General features: G+C 68.4%; 3 protein-coding genes across 4 annotated transcripts; 2 read left to right on the top strand and 1 right to left on the bottom strand.

Annotated features, from left to right (window-relative positions):
* The first annotated feature begins 1,046 nt into the window (after positions 1–1,046).
* Positions 1,047–7,562, top strand: CPNE7 (copine 7). Its single transcript, XM_027466415.3, has 16 exons — positions 1,047–1,306; positions 2,000–2,491; positions 3,810–3,992; positions 4,066–4,140; positions 4,408–4,482; positions 4,818–4,901; positions 4,978–5,067; positions 5,162–5,260; positions 5,469–5,555; positions 5,645–5,704; positions 5,822–5,955; positions 6,099–6,153; positions 6,234–6,285; positions 6,376–6,509; positions 6,773–7,009; positions 7,118–7,562. The coding sequence occupies exons 2-16, from the start codon at positions 2,267–2,269 to the stop codon at positions 7,253–7,255; spliced, it is 1,728 nt and encodes a 575-aa protein (XP_027322216.3). The 5' UTR covers positions 1,047–1,306; positions 2,000–2,266; the 3' UTR covers positions 7,256–7,562.
* Positions 7,563–9,445: 1,883 nt separating this feature from the next.
* On the bottom strand, positions 9,446–12,201 carry LOC113844889 (sulfotransferase 2B1-like). Its single transcript, XM_027466420.3, has 6 exons — positions 11,965–12,201; positions 10,579–10,787; positions 10,287–10,413; positions 10,103–10,197; positions 9,848–10,028; positions 9,446–9,763 (listed from the first exon to the last, which is right to left on the bottom strand). The coding sequence occupies exons 1-6, from the start codon at positions 12,101–12,103 to the stop codon at positions 9,648–9,650; spliced, it is 867 nt and encodes a 288-aa protein (XP_027322221.3). The 5' UTR covers positions 12,104–12,201; the 3' UTR covers positions 9,446–9,647.
* A 521-nt stretch (positions 12,202–12,722) lies between these two features.
* Positions 12,723–17,100, top strand: DPEP1 (dipeptidase 1). Of its 2 annotated transcripts, XM_072043978.1 has the most exons (11): positions 12,723–12,870; positions 13,266–13,427; positions 14,664–14,796; positions 14,884–15,016; positions 15,104–15,254; positions 15,349–15,418; positions 15,550–15,726; positions 15,805–15,889; positions 15,978–16,053; positions 16,198–16,333; positions 16,530–17,100. In XM_072043978.1, the coding sequence occupies exons 2-11, from the start codon at positions 13,321–13,323 to the stop codon at positions 16,707–16,709; spliced, it is 1,248 nt and encodes a 415-aa protein (XP_071900079.1). In that variant the 5' UTR covers positions 12,723–12,870; positions 13,266–13,320; the 3' UTR covers positions 16,710–17,100. The 2 variants fall into 2 exon arrangements, with proteins under 2 accessions (XP_071900079.1, XP_027322217.3); XM_027466416.3 differs by lacking the exon at positions 12,723–12,870 and having other exon boundaries at positions 13,247–13,427.
* Positions 17,101–17,756: the final 656 nt, after the last annotated feature.

Genomic DNA, 17,756 nt, shown 5'->3' with positions numbered 1-17,756 from the left:
GGGTCCAGGGCCCCTCCCTGGGAAGCCCTGGCCCTGCCCCAAGCTTTCCCTGCTCTGTTTGTGTTCCCTTGCAGCGAGCTGTCAAACCCTGGGGCTGTGGGCAGGAGGAAGCCGAGGCTCAGAAGTGGGGTCCCTGTGGGGTCCCTGCTCCCACATTTGGGGTGTGTGGGGCTGTGCTTGCTGCCGCTGGCCGCTGGGTGGAGCCGGGCCCCAGCCCTGTGCTCGCTGTCACCCGGCCCTGCAGCTGCCTCACCCCAGCGCCTCGCACTCACCCCACAGCCCTTTTTAAACCATTTCTCCAGGGCAATCCCTCACTGCTGGGGCTCTGCCCCATCCCTGCAGCTCCCCGGGGCTCTGCCAGCCGTGTCCCCTCCGCCTGCTGCGGTCACGGGGCCGTGGGCTCCGTCCCGCTCCGGGGAGCGCTCGCTGGCTGCGGGCTGGCTAAGCACTTCTGGGGCAGTGCTGCTCCCGTGCTGGGATAATTGAACCATTCGTATTCATTAATGGGGTGATGACAAACTCAGGGCTCCAGCAGCAGAGGGCTCGGGCGCAGGGCTGGGAGCTGGGGCGCTCAGCATTGGGGTGCTGCAGTGGGCACGGCGCGGGGAGGGGGTGTCCTACTTCTGCCAACCAGGCTGGGGATTAGCTCCCGGAGCCCAGGCCCTGCAGTGCCCTCCCGCTCGTTAGCCCTCCCTGCATTTAATCCCTCCGAACGCCGGCTAATTACATCATCCCTCACGCAGCCGAGCTGACAGCGCTGCAGTGCTCCAGGGACGGGTGGGGTGTGGGGGCAACCCCAGACCAGGACGGGGGCTCCAGCACTGGGGGCTTGGGCACGCCATGACCCCCCTGTTGGGGCAGGGACAGCTCCAGTGGGGGACACAGGGGGACAGGGACACACAGGGGATGGGACAGGCCTCGGGCACCCCATGGGGAGTGATAAGGGGTCTGTGGGGTGCATGGAGCAAGGGCTGTGCCAGGCAGGGTGCAGGGGGGCTGGATGGAGGTGCCCCCAGCGCTGTGCCGTGCGCCCTGGCGTGGCCACCTGTACCGGGGACCCCCGAGGCACCACGGAGCCCCCGTGCCCACAGGCGGGCTCTGCTCCGGTGCCGGCAGCGAGGCAGTTAACGGAGATTGTAGTCTCCCTCTTAGGGCTCCGCTCCCGAACTGCAGCTTGAGTCAGTTGTGTGGAGGTGGCAGCGGCGGCAGCTCCGGCTGGCACACCGGCTCCGGCTGGCACACCGGCTCCGCCAGCCACGCCAGCCCTCGGCCGGCCCCACACGGCTCCCGGGCCACCAGCACCCAGGTGAGGGGGGCAGCTGGGCAGGGCAGGGGGCTCTGAACCCCTTTGCTGGGGGATGCCGAGCGGTGCCACGGTGCCGGGGAGGGGACGGTGCCCACCGGAGCCATGTGCCGGGGAGGGCAGGGCCCTGAGCGACTTCGTCGGGAAACTTCGGTCAGGAGGCACCAGCTCCGGGCACCGGGTGGGGGGCGGCTCTGCCCCAGCCTCAGCGTGTACTGGGTGCAACTGGGGGCTGTGGATGGGGGCAACGAGCCTAGGAATGGGATGGGATGGGAGCAGGGATGGGGATGGGGTGGGGTGGGGATGGGGTGGGGATGGAGCGGCAGAGCCAACGTTGCAGCATCGCCTGGCTGAGCCCTGCCAGCACCCCGGTGGAGCACGGCAGCTCCGTGTCCCCAGCACTGGGAGCAGCAGGGCGGAGGGTGTCCCTGTGTCCCCCCCCGGGCAGTGACCACCCCGTCACCCCAGGGTGCAGGGGCTGGGCGGGGAGGTTTTGTTCTCCTGCACAAGGAGCGGGATCGGGGCTGGGGCTGCGGGCACCTTGTGGGGTGAGGCTGGGGGCAGAGCTGGGCACGGCCCCACAAGATCCACCCTGGGGGTCCAGTGAGTGCACAGGGGCAGAGCCGTGCCCGAGGGGCTGCCTGTTTGGGGGTGCCCCAGCTCCAGCTCACCCCACGGTGCTCTGACACCTCGCAGGGCCACCACCGGGGCTGGAATCCACCTCCGCACCTCGGAGAGGGTCCCTCAGGTCCCCAGCACCCACCGGGCCGCCTCACCCCTCTCTCCTCCTGCGCCCCTGCTCCGTGAGCCCCCCAAACCTCTTCCAGCGCCCTCCACCACCAGGGACCTGTGCCCGGGCTCCAGCCGCACTCCTGGCACCGCGGGGCCCCGTGCCCCGGGCATGAGGGTCACCAGCCTGCTGCGCTGACAGCCAGGAAGGCAGCGGCCGCCCCGTCCCCCCGCATGCCCTTCACCCACGGTGCCGCCTGCCCCCCGTCACGCCTGGCAGCCCCCCGTGCTGCTGCCACCATGGGCGAAGCGCCCGAGCCCTCCTCCCAGGCGCCGCTGGCCGTGCTCTCCAAGGTGGAGCTGCGGGTGAGCTGCAAGCACCTCCTGGACCGCGACACCCTCAACAAGTCGGACCCCTGCGTCCTGCTGCTCATGCAGTCCCAGGGGCAGTGGGTGGAGGTAGGCAGGGCAGGGTGCTGGGCACAGGGATGGGGGCACCGGGATGGGGACGGGAGCGGAGACAGCCCTAGGATGGCCACGATGTCCAGCGGGGCCGAGGGCAGGGCAGGAGCTGGCGGCAGAGCGGGGAGCGAGGTGCAAGGTGCAGGAACTGACTTAGGGTGGGGTGTAGGGAGCAGGGCTGGGCGCAGGCGCAGGCTGCGGGGTGCAAGGTGCAGGGCTCGGGGTGCAGTGAGGTGAAGGACGCGGGGTGTGAGGGACGCGGGGTGTGAGGGACACGGGGTGTGAAGGGCAGGGCCCGGTGCTCCGGGTGCTTTGGGATGCTCGGGCGGTGCACGGGGACGGTGCAGAGCCCTGGCTTGGAGTGAGACCCCCAGGACCTGGTGGCTCTGGCGGCACCAGGGGACGGGGTGCTCACGGTGTGGGGGTCCACATGGGCTCAGCCACCCTGTGCCAGGGTTTTTTGATGCGCTGGCCACCCCTGGGGTGCATCAGGGTTTGGGGGCTGCTGTGTCCCTGCTGGGGCTGGGGCTGGCTCCATCCCATGGCTGCCCCCAGCTCAGCTCCTGCCTGGCTCCAGCAGCTCCGCGCTCGCTAATCACCGCTGCTCAGCCGGCAGATTTAGCGCTAAATCCCTCTGCGTGTAATTGACTCTGCTCGCCCGGGCTGGAGCCAGAACCGGAGCCAGGGCGGGCGGCGAGGGGCCCCGTGCCAGCTTGGGGATGCGGCACCCCCAGGCTGTGCCGTGCCATCGGGGCCGTGCTGGGCGAGGGCCACATCCCAAGGGCAAGAGGACCCCTCCTGGGCTGCGTTTTGGTCCCCACCCGTGGCAGCGGGCAGGGCTGGTGGGCAATGGGGGACCCTCACTGGGACTCATCCCCGTGCCCAAACAGAGCCATGGAAAAGGTGGGCCAGAGCCCGAGCATCGCCTCGATGCAGCCCCGGTGATGTGGGGTCTGCCCCAGAGGGAGAGGTGCCTCAGCACCCAAGGGTGGCACCCAGGGGCACCTCTCCCTCCTGCGCCAGCACTGCCACCAGCCCCAAATCCGTCCCCGAGCTGGCTCCCGCCCCGGGTACAATCCCACCACAGCGACGCAGTGAGCCAGGGGCTTGAGCTGATTTAAGGATGAATTTCAGTGAGACGAGTGTGGAGCAGTTCTGCTTCTAAGGGCGAAATCCCCATTTTTTCGGGGGGAAGGCATGCCCGGAGCTCCCACGGGCACGGTTTGAGGAGCAGCCAGCACCCGCCCGCTGGGACCTGGGGGGCAGCCCCTTGGTGCCAAGTGGTGGGGCTGGCGGAGCCCCCTCTGCCCCGCAGGTGGACCGCAGCGAGGTGATCAAGAGCAACCTGAACCCCGTCTTCGCCAAGATCTTCACGGTGGATTACTACTTCGAGGAGGTGCAGAAGCTGCGCTTCGAGGTGTACGACAGCCACGGGCACGCCGGCGTCGGCACGCACGACGATGACTTCTTGGGGGGCATGGAGTGCACCGTGGGGCAGGTGAGCCCCCCGCCGGGACCCCCCGCTCACCGGTGGGATGATGTCCCCTCCCCGAGCCCACCGTTTTTTGCAGATCGTGGCGCAGAAGCGGGTGACGAAGCCGCTGTTCCTCAAATATGGGAAATTCGCAGGGAAATCCACCATCACGGTGAGCGGCCGGGCTGGGCTGCGGGTGGCAGCGGGGTGGCACTGAGTGGGGCACACATGTGGGGGGACCCCAGTGACCCTCCTCCCATCCCAGCCATATATCCAGTTGCCCCACGCATCCCAGATGGATTGGGGTCCCCCTGGTAGCTGCTACCCACCCTGGGGGTCCCCATGGTGCCAGGAGGCGCGTGGAGGATGGGAGGGAAGGAGGGCAGGGGGACAACACCACGCCGGGTGCTGAGCACCCCACGGGCACCTCTCCCTGCAGGTCATCTCCGAGGAGATCTCGGGGAACAACGGCTACGTGGAGCTGGCGTTTCGGGCCAAGAAGCTGGATGACAAGGTGGGATGGGATGGGATGGGATGGGATGGGGATGGGGATATGGGATGGGATGGGGATATGGGATGGGATGGGATGGGATGGGGATGGGATGGGATGGAATGGGATGGGATGGGGATGGGATGGGATGGGATGGGACGGGATGGGACGGGATGGGATGGGATGGGATGGGATGGGATGGGGATGGGATGGGATGGGATGGGATGGGATGGGATGGGATGGAATGGGATGGGATGGGGATGGGATGGGATGGGATGGGATGGGATGGGATGGGATGGGATGGGATGGACGGGACAGCCGGTTCTCTGCTCTGTCCTGTCCCACCCTCTCCCCTCCAGGACCTCTTCAGCAAGTCCGACCCCTTCCTGGAGATCTACCGCATCGATGATGACCGCAGCGAGCAGCTGGTGTACCGCACCGAGGTGAGGCTTGGCTGGATCCTACCCGGGACCACCCCATGGGTCCCCAGCCCTGCTGAGCCCCCCCTCGCCCCCCCAGGTGGTGAAGAACAACCTGAGCCCCATCTGGGAGCCCTTCAAGGTCTCCCTGAACTCGCTCTGCAGCTGCGAGGAGAAGAGGAAGCTGAGGGTGAGGAAGGGCGATGGGGATCCCATCCCCGGGATGGGGAGGTTGGGGGGGGGGACACACGCACCCAGCCGGGGCTGAGCCGTGTCCCCCGCAGTGCGTGGTGTGGGACTACGACTCGCGGGGCAAGCACGACTTCATCGGCGAGTTCTTCACCACCTTCGAGGAGATGCAGAAGGCGATGGGGGAAAACAAGGTGGAGAGGGGACGGGGGGGACGTGGGGGTGTCCCCTGCGGGGCTGGGGGAGGCTCCGTGGGGAGGGGATGGCTGGGATGGGCTCCATGGGGACACCAGCCTGGGTGGGTCGTGGGGCTGTGGGGCTGGGGGGGGTGTCACGTTATGGGGCTGGGGGCTGTGGGGCCGTGGGGCCGGCCCCGGGCAGCGCGGGTGCCGCGTGCCGCAGGTGCAGTGGGAGTGCATGAACCCCAAGTACAAAATCAAGAAGCGCAACTACAAGAACTCGGGGGTGGTGGTGCTGCTGGACCTGAAGGTGAGTGTCTGCGTGCCGAGCCGTGCCGGGACAGGCTGCCGCGGGGTGGTGCAGGCTGGCAGCGGCTGAGGAGGGTCCCCCCCCCCCAGATCCACAGGGTCTACTCCTTCCTGGACTACATCATGGGCGGCTGCCAGATCCACTTCACGGTGAGCAGCATCCCCCCGGGGGGGACCGGGGCTGTGCCGTGGTGCCCCGGTGAGCAGGGACGGCAGCTCCTGGCCCTGGGGACGTGGGGAGGTCACCGTCCCCCCCCGCTGTGCCAGGTGGCCATCGACTTCACGGCCTCCAACGGGGACCCCCGCAACAGCTGCTCCCTGCACTACATCAACCCCTACCAGCCCAACGAGTACCTCAAGGCGCTCGTCGCTGTGGGTGAGATCTGCCAGGACTATGACAGGTTGGTGGCTGCGGGGGGGCCCCTGGGGCTGGGACACCTTGGTGACGGCCACCCCAGGGCCAGGACGCCTTGGTGACGGCCACCCCGGTGTCGGCACACCACCCCCCCACCGTGCCGGGGCTCCTCGCACCCTTCCTTTGCAGCGATAAGAAATTTTCTGCTCTGGGCTTTGGTGCACGGATTCCCCCCAAATATGAGGTACGGGGGCAGCCGGGACCCCCCGGGCCATGCCCATCCCTGCCAGCTCCCTGCCTGCCCCTCGCGCCTCTCCCCCCCAGGTCTCCCACGACTTCGCCATCAACTTCAACCCCGACAACGACGAGTGTGAGGGTGAGCCCGGCCCCGCTGCACGGGTGCCAGCCCCCATCCCCGTGACCCCGGGGTGCAGCCGGGCCGCCCCCACACCCTGCGCTCCCCCAGGCATCCAGGGCGTCGTGGAGTCCTACCAGAGCTGCCTGCCCAAAATCCAGCTGTACGGCCCCACCAACGTGGCCCCCATCATCTCCAAGGTGGCCCGCGTGGCGGCCGACGAGGAGCGGACCAAGGAGGCATCGGTAGGTCCCCGCGGGGCTCCGGCACACTTTGGGGGCACTTACCTACAAGTGCATGGGGAGGGGGGGGCTAATTAAAAGCCTGACAATTATTTACACTTGCTGACGAGGAGAGTTTTAGGAAAATGCCAGCCTCTCCTGGACCTCGTGGGTGGTTTGGGGTGGAATCATTGGTAACGTCATCCCACCCTGTGCGCACGGGGGGAGCGTGGCAGAAGTGCCCCGATCCGGGCAGCCCCCCCCCAAGAGCTTCTCTCCCCCCCCAGCAATACTTCATCCTGCTGATCCTGACGGACGGCGTGGTGACGGACATGGCAGACACGCGGGAGGCCATCGTCCGCGCCTCCTACCTGCCCATGTCCATCATCATCGTGGGCGTGGGCAACGCCGACTTCACCGACATGCAGATCCTGGACGGGGACGACGGCGTCCTGCGCTCCCCCAGGGGCGAGCCCGTCCTGCGTGACATCGTCCAGTTCGTCCCCTTCAGGGAGTTCAAGAATGTGAGTGGGGGGTGGTGGCGATCCCGTTCTGATCCCCTCTGGTCCCTGCAGGGGGCTGAGCATCACCAGCCCCCGAGCCCCCATCACCCATCCCGCTCCATCCCACAGGCGTCCCCGACGGCGCTGGCCAAGTGCGTGCTGGCCGAGGTGCCCAAGCAGGTGGTGGAGTACTACAGCTACAAGGCCTTCCCGCCCCGCTGCCCCCAGCCCGACACCCCCGACTCCAGCCTCAGCTCACCCCAGTGAGGGCGCCTGCGTGGGGACCGGCACCGTGCCCCCACCGCACCCGGCCAGGGACACGGGGACAGCCCCGGTGCCCCGGTGCAGGGCGCCACGCCGTGCTGCACGGGGGCGGCCGGGTCCCCAGAGGGCACTGCCCGCTGCCGGTGGCCTGTGCCCGTGGCCCATCCCCGCTCCGTCCCCCTGTGCCCGTTGTCCTCGTGGTCCCCTGTGGTCCGTGCTTGTCTGTCGCTGTGATGCCGTTTCGGGGCTGCATGACGAACCCGTCCTCGGTGCGCGGGAGGCACCAGCCAATAAAGCAACCTGCCCCTTCCCTGCGCCGCGTGCTCTCTGGGGGACAGGGCCCCGTGGCAGTGCTGCCACCTCCCATGAAATCCCAAAGCATGGGCGCTCAACAGGGTGGAGGGATGGGGTCTGCTCCCCCCACGTGCCCAAGCCCCTGGGCACAGCCCCGTCCCGCAGCGAAGAGTCCCAAGGATGTAAGCGAGCAAAAGCTGAAGGCGCACACACCTGCCCTGCCGCCTGACCACCTCGGCCACGTCACTCATTAGCAGGGATTTGTCACTTGAAAGCCACCGGCAGGTGAAAGAAGCAGCAGTGCTTTGTAGCTGCTGTGCTTTGGAGCAGCCACGGCTTTAAAGCTGTGCCGGAGCCGCCCCGCCACAGGGCTCCCACCCCGCTGCGCTGCCGGCCTGAAAATCCAGGGCAGCGGAGGCAGAGACGGAGCCGTGCTCCTGCCCCTGCCCAGCTCAATGCCTCTGCCACGTGCCGTGAGCCGTGTGCCATGAACCATGTGCCGTGTGCTGTGTGCCATGAGCCCCGTGCCATGTGCCATGAGCTGTGCCGTGTGCGCTATGCCATGCGCTCCATGATGTGTGCTGCTTGGTGTGTGCCGTGTGCTCTGTGCCGTGTGCCGTGCTGCTGCCATGTGCTGCGCAGCGCTCTGAGGCTGGCTGTGCCAAGCCCCACGTGCTGTTCTCTGCGTGCCAGCTGCCTCACGCCGTGTGCTGTGTGACACCGCGTGCCGCGTGCCGTGCGCCGTGTGCCATCCAACGTGTGCCATGCTCCGTGTGCCATGTGCCATGGGGCTTTTGCCATGTGCCATGCACTGTGCCATTCACCATGTGCCATGTGCCACCATCCTGCCACCTGCAGCTGCTCATGGGGAGGTGACATCTGCCTTGGGAGAGGGGGGGAACCCAAAAGCCACCATGGGGCTGCAGGTGTGGCCTGGGGCAGCAGTCGTGGGGCAGGAGCCACCCCAGATCCTGCTCCTTGTGCTCCCCCCCAGGGACACTGCTGTCACCTTGTCAGGGTGCTGGCACGGGGCTCCCAGCCCGGCCCCATCCACACGGCCGTGGCTGCACGGAGCTGCCCGTGCCCATCTCCATGGGGCTGCTGTGGGGCTGCCAGCTGCGGGCAGAGCGCGGTGCCCGCAGCGCCCCGATCAGTCGCGTATTTATAGCGCCTGAATCATCCCCCTATAAAACAGGATAATGGACGTCACCATGGAAACCCAGCGCCTGATGAGGCTGCGGCTGCGTTCGGCCCTCAACGCAGGCAGGGGGTGCCCGGGCCCCCTCCAGCGCTGCCCCACTCACGCAGGGGCGCAGGGGGTCCCCTGGGGCTGGGGGTGCCGGTGTCCCCGGGGGGGTCCCGCTGCCCATCCCCACTCAGCTGAGCCCTGACCAGGCAGGGTGGGTGGCGGATGCCCCGTCGGTCCTCGCACCTCCCTGGAGCACTTTGCCATGCTGAGCGAGCAGGAGATGTTTAGTGCACAGGGTTAATTATTCACTTTTCCTGGATTTTACGAGCATTTTATAAGGCAATTGCCTGGAATGTATCGGGATGAGGCAGGGCCCATGGGCATGCTGCTGGGGGGCATGAGCCCCAAGGGCAAAAAAACCCACGAGGGGATGGGGCAGGTGGGTGCCAGCGGCTGCTCAGGGCACCGCGGGGCAGAGAGGGGCACGGGCGTGCACCGGGGCAGAGAGGGGCACCGCGGGGCTGGGACCCCGAGTTCTGCTGAAGATGACACCTGGCAGCCCGCCACGGCCCCCCCGACCGTCACCCACACCCAAGATAAGGTCCCTGGGGATGGGTTCCTGCCCTGATCTGTCCCTGATAACGCCTCGCACTTCCTGGCACCCGGCACCACCAGCACGGCGCTGCCTGCCCCACACCCCTCATCCGGCATGGGAATTACAATAAATATTTATTTTTTTCCTGAGCGGGGCTCTGCTCCCTGCTGGGCCGGAGGAAGGAGAGGGTCAGGGCCACCAAGGAGCAGGATGGCCCCGGGGACGGTGGCGGAAACATCCCCAGGACAAGGCACAGAGCAGCTGCTTCCCTCCGGCCCCAAGGGTCTATAATTTATGGGGTCAGGGCCCCCCGGCCCTCACACCATGGCCCAGTGGACGCTGAGGTCAATGTCAGGCATTTCCTCCTGGTAGACGCGGTCGAAGAGGGCGTTTTGCAGCGGGGAGAAGTGGTCGCGCCAGTCCCCCACCACCCCTGCGGGATGGGAAGGACCCGGTGGGACCGGGGCGCGGGGCGACGCCGGCACCGACGCGCCCGGCACCCCCCGCGCCCCCTCACCTTTACGCATGAATTTCCCCTGGCTGTGGTCCATGATCTCGCGGGGGATGAGGGTGTAGTTGGTCATGGCGTTGTCCCGCATGGCTGAGAAGCTGCAGTGCTGCTCCAGGGCCTCCAACGTCTCCGGCCCCAGGGGGCAGCCCAGGAAGGTGCTGAGCCGCTGCGCCGTGCCCCGCAGGTCCTGCGGCACAAGGGGGGGGGTCAGACAGCGGGGCTGGGACACGGGGCTGGGGGACACGGGGACACAGGGCTCACCCGGTGCAGCTCCTCGTAGGTGATGTAGAAGATGTCCAGAAGCTGCCGCTGGCCCAGCCAGCCCTTGACGTGGTCGAACCAGGAGCCGTAGTGCACTGCGGGGAGCCTGGGGGTGATGCGAGCCCGTGGCTGGCCCCCCCCGGAGTGCCCCCCACTCACACCCCTGGGCCCTCCCAGCCCTTACCGGTGCCCTCGAGGAACTGCTGGAGGAAGGCGTCGAAGGAGACGGGGTCGGGCAGGAATTTGGCCAGGCGGTGGAAGTAGTAGAAGGAGACGACGACGTCCTTGGGGTTCCTGGCCACGTAGATCACCTGGGGGGGGTTGGGGACACCGCTCTCAGCGCTGCGGCAGCGAGGGAGTTTCCAGGCTCTGTCCCCACCTCTCCACTGCACCCTCAGAAAGTCCCTGCCAGCTGCCCCAGCCGGGGGAAGCCCCAGTGACATGGGGACCCCCCCTGCCCTCCCGGCTCCCCTCACCTTGGCCTTGCTCCCCCGCAGCAGGGGGGCCAGGACGCGGGCGGGCAGGTGGCTGGTGATGAGGCGGTGCGTGGCCATGTCCCGCAGCGCGCCCCTGAAGTGGATCTGCTCCAGCCAGGGCGCCCGCTCCCAGTTGGGGATGGTCTTGGCCGGCAGCGCGTCCCCACGGCTGTACAGCAGCGTCAGGATCTCCTGCATCCACGTGGTGCCTGGGGAAGGGGGCGTCAGGGCACTGCCACCCCGCATGGGCACCGCCATGCACAATGCCACGGCATGGCATGGCACGGGATGGCATTGCATGGCTTGATATAGCATGGCACAGCATGGCACAGCATGGCACGGCATGGCACAGCATGGCACAGCATGGCATGGCACGGCACAGTGTGGCACAACATGGCACAGTGTGGCACAACATTGCACAGCGTGGCACAGGATGGCACAGCGTGGCACGGCACAGCATGGCACAGCATGGCATGGCACGGCACAGTGTGGCACAACATGGCACAGTGTGGCACAACATTGCACAGCGTGGCACAGGATGGCACAGGGTGGCACAGCGTGGCACGGCACAGCATGGCACAGCATGGCATGGCACGGCACAGTGTGGCACAGCATGGTACAGTGTGGCACAGCATGGCAGAGCATGGCACAGCATGGCACAGCATGGCACAGCATGGCACGGCACAGTGTGGCACAGCATGGCACGGCACAGCATGGCACAGTGTGGCACAGGATGGCACAACATGGCACAGCGTGGCACGGCATGGCACGGCACTCCATGGCTTGACTTGGCACGGCACAGCACGGTGACGTGTGCCACGTAACGGCCATAGCACGGCTCAGCACAGCTCAGCACTGCGTGGCTCATGGCACGGCGCAGAGCGAGGTGGCGCAGGGCAGCAGCAGCAGCGTGGGACCACTGCCCCACCGAGCCCCTGCAGCCGTAACCCCCCCGGGGATGGGGATGGGTTTGGGGATGGGGACGGGGCTGGGGACAGGGACAGGAATGGGGTTGGGGCTGTGGACACAGCGGGGGTAGGTGTGGGGTGCCCGCCTCCACCCCACGGAGCAGTGGGGCTGAGCCCCCTGACATGGGGCTGGGGGGGCTGTGCTGGGGGAAGGGGGAGGCAGTGGCTGTGCAGGGCGGGGGCACCGAGCCCTCTGGGGCTGGCTGAGGGCCCGGCCACATTCCAGCCACGTTGGCAGCACCAGGGCCTGCCGCGAGCAGGGGCTGCACGGCAGAGCTCCCCCCATCCCCATCCCCATCCCCATCCCCATCCCCATCCCCATCCCCATCCCCATCCCCATCCCCATCCCTCCGCCCTGGGGGTCCCCATGGCCGTCCCCGCACCCCATCCCTGTCCCCCCCTCCCCGACACCTCTCACCTGATTTGGGGTAGGTGACGATGACCACGTCGGTGTCGCGGAAGGGGAAGGTGGTGGCAAACTGCAGGGACTCCTTGGTGTGGAGGTGCCCGGGCAGGGCAATGCCAGCGAAGGTTTCCGTCACCTCCAGCCTCTCCATGGCCCGGCCGCGCGGGACGTGCTGGGGACAGCCCTTAAATAGCTGCAGAAGAGGAAGCCAGACCCGGCGGGTGCAGGGCGTGGGGCTGGGCCCCCCCCGGCACATTCCTGGCAGGGGGCCGGGGGCGGTGGCGGGGGCCGGCGAGGGGGGGAAAGCTGCCGCGGGGCTGGGGGCTGCGGGGCCATCCCCAGGTTGGGGCCACGCTTGGGGGGACACGCAGCCGGACCCACTGGGGATGTGGGGGGAGTTTGGAGGGGCTGAGAGCCCCCCAGCGGGGCCAGGGGTGCTCAGGGCCCTCGCTGGCACAGACGGTGAGCCACGTGCCGTGGGGTGCCAGCCCCACACCGTGCCCCACACCATGCAGGCCTCGGTGCCCCACAGCCAAGCTCGCCATGCCGCAGTGGGGGGGTCCAGCCCGGCCACCCCAGGGTGAGGAGCTGGGATCCTCACCGCTCCCACAGCCCCACGGTGCCGCTCCTTGCCCGCGGCCACCGTCAGGATGCACCCCACGGTGGGTGACGGGGGCGCAGGCAGGGCAGTGCCTCAGTTTCCCCCCGCAGCAGCAGCAGCACCGCTGCCCCCCAGCCCCCAGCATGGGGCTGCCTGGGCAGGGAGCCCTGGGGCGCGCTGGAGCTCGGCCACCGCCCAGCGCCATGGCGGGGGCTGGCTCTGGGGTGGCCGGAGCCCGTTCCAGCCCCGCGCGCAGACAGAAAACAAATTGCACAGCCGCTACAAGGAGCAGCCACCCAAACATCCCAGGGACAGCGGTGAGCTGGGGACAGGGGGACAAGGGCAGCGGGCCCTGCTGAGACCCCTCCTGGGGATATGGGGCACGGGGCTGGGGGTGCCGCTGGGTGCCGGCAGCGGGGAGGCCGAGGCGCGGGTGGGACCGGCGCTTTTCCAGCAGAAAAATCTGCAGTGCGTTAGAGGGGCCGGGAGCGTAACCACAGCTATGCCGAGAGGCCCCGGCGCGTCCCCGTGCCACCCGTGCCGTGCCGAGGGAGGCCGTCGCGGTGCCCAAGGTGCTGCCGGAGCACCCCGGGCACGGGGTGCAAGGGTGGGTTTATGGCTGGGGCTCCTGGTTACTGATTTACCACGGGAGGGGAAGGACGGCGAGGCCGGGCAGCTGCGAGCATTCAGCAGGCTCCCACGGCGGTGGCAGGACAGGGGGCTCGTCCCGGAGGAGCCAGAGGTGCCCAAACCCACACGGGGCGAGGATGCTGCGCTGGAGCCTGCTGCTGCTGTGCCTGCTCCTGCCCTGCTCGGAGCAGCAGTACCTGGAGAACGCCACGCGCATCATGGAGAGCACGCCGGTCATCGATGGGTGAGCGTGGAGCTCGGGGGGGTCTCGGTTCCTGCAAAACTCCCAGGCACAGAAAGCCCCACGGCCCTGCCGGGGGGATGCCCGTGCTGTGCGCCCCAGGGACGCACGGGGCCGGCCTCGTTGGGGGATCCCCGCACGGTGCACCCGGGGCTGCACAACCACGGGGGATCCCCGGACACCACGCAGCCAGGCTGGGAATGGGGCTGGTGCTGGGAAACGGGGCCAGGCTGCCCCAGGGAAAGTCCTGCAGAGCCGTGTCCCAAGGGACATTCCCGGTCCCCTGCCAGGACGCCCCGGACGCTGTTCCCGGAGGTGGGGTCGGGTCCTCGGTGGCATCCCCACGGCTCCTTGGGGTGTGCGGCCACCTCCTGGCCCCGAGCAGCCCTGGCAGAGGGAGCAGGGATGGAGGAGCAGGAGGATGTGGCAGGGCCACGATGCGGGAGGGAAGAGGTGGGAGCTGGCCCATGCGCCTGCCCCGAGAACTTCCCCAGAAATGCCGCAGGGTACATGACGCCACGTGGTGGTGACATCCCCACGGCGGTGACAGCGACGTCCCTGGCTGGGGATGCTGGGCTGCGTCCCCCCCAGTGCAGGAGGGAGCCCTGTGGTGGGCGAGGGCTGCGTGGGGATGGGCAGGGGGGGCTGCGCCAAGGGGTCCCAATGGGGTGACCGCTCCTGCTCCTGGCCTGAGCGGCTTGGGTGGCTCCTCCTGGGGGGGCACGGATGGGTGGGAGGGGGGGGGAGAGGAGAGGAGGAGGGAGGGACGGACAGATGGACAGAGGGAGGGACAGACGGAGGGAAGGAGAGGGAGGGGCAAAGGAAGGGAGGGATGGAGGGAGGGGTTGTGGAGAGATGGAGAGGGAGGGATGGAGGGAGGGATGGATGGATGGATGGACGGACGGGCGGACGGACAGATGGATGGACGGACGGAGGGATGGATGGATGGATGGATGGATGGATGGAGGGATGGATGGATGGATGGAGGGATGGATGGAGGGATGGAGGGATGGATGGATGGAGGGATGGATGGATGGATGGAGGGATGGATGGATGGATGGATGGATGGATGGATGGATGGATGGATGGATGGATGGATGGATGGAGGGATGGAGGGATGGGTGAGTGGATGGGCAGGCAGCCAGGGGTCCTGGGCATGTAGCTGGGCAGCCGCCTGGCTGGATAGACAGACGGACAGCCGGACAGACAGCCCCTCACTCCGCTCTCTCCCCGGCCCAGGCACAACGACCTGCCCTGGCAGCTCCTCAAAAGGTTCAACAACCGGCTGGGGCTGCCGGAGTCCAACCTGACGCAGCTGAACGGCACGCACACCAACATCCCCAAACTCAACACCGGCCACGTGGGCGGCCAGGTGGGGGCGGCGAGCGGGGCGCGGGCACCGGGGGGACCCCAAAACTGGGTCTGGGTGCTCACCCCCCCCCCCTGCCTCCCCGGGCAGTTCTGGTCGGTGTACGTGCCCTGCGAGACGCAGAACAAGGACGCGGTGAAGCGCACGCTGGAGCAGATCGACGTGGTGCACCGCATGTGCCAGCTCTACCCCGACACCTTCTCCTGCGTCGTGGACAGCGCTGGTGAGCGGGTGTGGGACCGGCAGCAGGGGGGCGAGGGGCTGCTGGTGCCCGTGCCTGGCTGAGCGCCCCCCGCCTGCCCACCCGCAGGCATCGAGGCGGCTTTTCGGAACAAGAAAGTGGCCAGCCTCATCGGCGTGGAGGGCGGCCACTCCATCGACAGCAGCCTGGGCGTCCTGCGTACCTTCTACATGCTGGGCGTCCGCTACATGACCCTCACCCACAGCTGCAACACGCCCTGGTGCGGGGGCACGGCTGGGGCTGGGGGTGGCGGGGACGGGGAGGAGGCTGGGGGCTTTTGGGGGGGCTGCTCTGATGCTCTGCCGACCCCGCAGGGCTGACAACTGGCTGGTGGACACGGCGGAGGAGTCGCCCGTGCACCACGGCCTCTCGGCTTTTGGCAAGGTGAGCGGGGAGGGAGCAGGGTGCAGCACCCTGGAGCTGGAGGGGGGGGACGTGGCTTGGGGACAGCCAGCCCCCCCGGTGCACGGTGTCCCCCCCATGGGGCTGCCCCAGCCCTCACCCTGTCCCCGCAGACCGTGGTGGAGGAGATGAACCGGCTGGGCATGATCGTGGACCTGGCCCACGTCTCGGTGGCCACCATGAGGATGGTGCTGAACATCTCCAAAGCCCCCGTCATCTTCAGCCACTCCTCCGCCTATGGCCTCTGCCCGCACCGCCGCAACGTGCCGGATGACGTGCTGAGGATGGTGGTGAGCACCCGGCACCAGCTGGGGGGGGGTCCGGGGGGGGGGTCCGACAGGGGCTCAGCACCACCTCCTCTCCCCCAGGCTGCCAAGGAAGGGCTGGTGATGGTCAACTTCTACAACGACTACGTGACCTGCAGTGACAAGGCCAACCTGAGCGACGTGGCGAGTGAGGCAGCGGGCAGGGACTTGGGGAGGGGGTGAGGGGAGGGGTGCGGTGTCCCCCCGCCCGCTCAACCCCCCCCCTGCACCCTCAGACCACATGGACTACGTGAAGAGGGTGGCAGGCTACCAGTTTGTGGGCTTCGGTGGGGACTACGACGGCGTCACGAGGTAATGGGGGTGGCAGTGTGCAGGGACTGGGATGGGGTAGCCCAAAAGGTGAGGTCAGGATCAGCCATGGGGTGCCCCCACGCCCTGCCTGGGGGGCTGGGGGGGGACACGGGGGTGCTGCCTCTGAGCCTCGGGGTGCCACAGGCTCCCCACGGGGCTGGAGGACGTCTCCACCTACCCGGCGCTGGTGGCGGAGCTGCTGCGCAGGGGCTGGACGGAGCCGGAGGTGAAGGCGGCGCTGGCAGGCAACCTGCTCCGTGTCTTCAAGAAGGTGGAGGAGGTGAGTGGGGCATGGGGGGGGCACGGGGGGGTGCAGGGTGCTGGGACGTGGGGACACACAGATAAGCAGGGCACCAGGGTGCTCGGGGACGTAGGGTGGCACAGGGACACGCGGGGCAGCACCGTGAGGGTGCCACGGGGCGGTGCGGCACGCGGGGACCCCAACTCACCGCAGGAACCCACCTTGCCCCCCCCAGGTGAAGGTGTCCCTGCAGGGCACGGCGCCCCTGGAGGAGCCCATCGCCCTCAAGGAGCTGTCTGGGGAGTGCAGGACGAGCTACGGATACACCGACACCACCACCGGGGCCGGCCCAGCCCCGCTCCTGCCGGCAGCCCTGGTGCTGGCGCTGCCCCTGCTCAGCACCCTGCTGTCCTAGCACCCTGCCGGGGGTGCTGGGTGCCCCCCGGCACGGCCGGACCCTGCCACACCTCACCCCAAGCACCATGAAGCTGTGCCAGGCAGTGCGCATCGCCCCCGAGCCCCCAGGGTTTGCGTGGTGCGGTTGGCACCTGCCCCGCTGCGGTGACGAGCCACCACGGCGTGCCACCGGCCACCCTGATGGCACCCTGATGGCACCCTGATGGCACCCTGGCACGGCACCGGGCACCCCGGCGTGGCGGAGGCACTCGGTGGGTGCCCACCCCGGGCTGGGGGCTGCCACCACACCGGGAGTGAGACATCGCCGCAACAGCCGGCCAGGTGGCGGCGGGGCTGCCTCCGCAGGATGCTTCCATTAATCATTAGCGAATTAATTGGTTACTCAATCATCTTCTTAGCAATTTCCTCTCGCGTTTGGGAACAGCCTGTCTTCACGGCGGAGGCGGCTTCGGGCACCGGGGAAAACAAGCTCGCGAGGCAGAGCCACCTTCCTGTGGCATTCGCGGCTTGGCTGCGGCGCGGAGCCCGGCTGCCAGGAGGAGGGGAGGGGACGAGCCCCCAGCCCCCCCAGCTGGCACCCACCAGTGCCGGGTGCTGCGGATGGGAAAGGGCAGAGCTCCTGGGGGGGCAGCTCCCCCTTTGGCAAGCCCAAATTTCCCCCCACGAGGTTCTGGGAGAGGTGCGGGGAAGGGCGCAGGGAGCCAAAACGCAGCCGGGAAAAGCAGCGGGGAGGGAGGGGGCTGCCTCGGCCCCCCAGGAGCCGGCGGTGGCCGCAGCGGGGCTGTGGCAGCTCCTGCTCGTCCCAGTTCCCCCAGCTCAGCCACAGGAAGGGAACTGGGCCCTGCTGGGAGGTGTAGGTAGGTGGCATGCAGGGTGTCCCAGCACGTCAGGGGCCTTCCCCTCTGCCGCCCCCAAAGCTGTAAGCCCCATCCCAGGGGGCCAGGCCCGGCCTCCCCCTGCTCCCCACCTCAGCCCCCCCGGGACCCCCGGCTCCTTCCCCAGCTGTGGTGGGGTTCCCAGCCCCCCCTCTTTGTGCCCAAGCCCC

This window comes from Anas platyrhynchos, chromosome 12 (assembly GCF_047663525.1).
Source record: "Anas platyrhynchos isolate ZD024472 breed Pekin duck chromosome 12, IASCAAS_PekinDuck_T2T, whole genome shotgun sequence".
Taxonomy (NCBI): Eukaryota; Metazoa; Chordata; class Aves; order Anseriformes; family Anatidae; genus Anas; species Anas platyrhynchos.
Note: the sequence above shows the minus strand (reverse complement) of the source record. Positions and strands in the feature narration are given on the sequence as shown.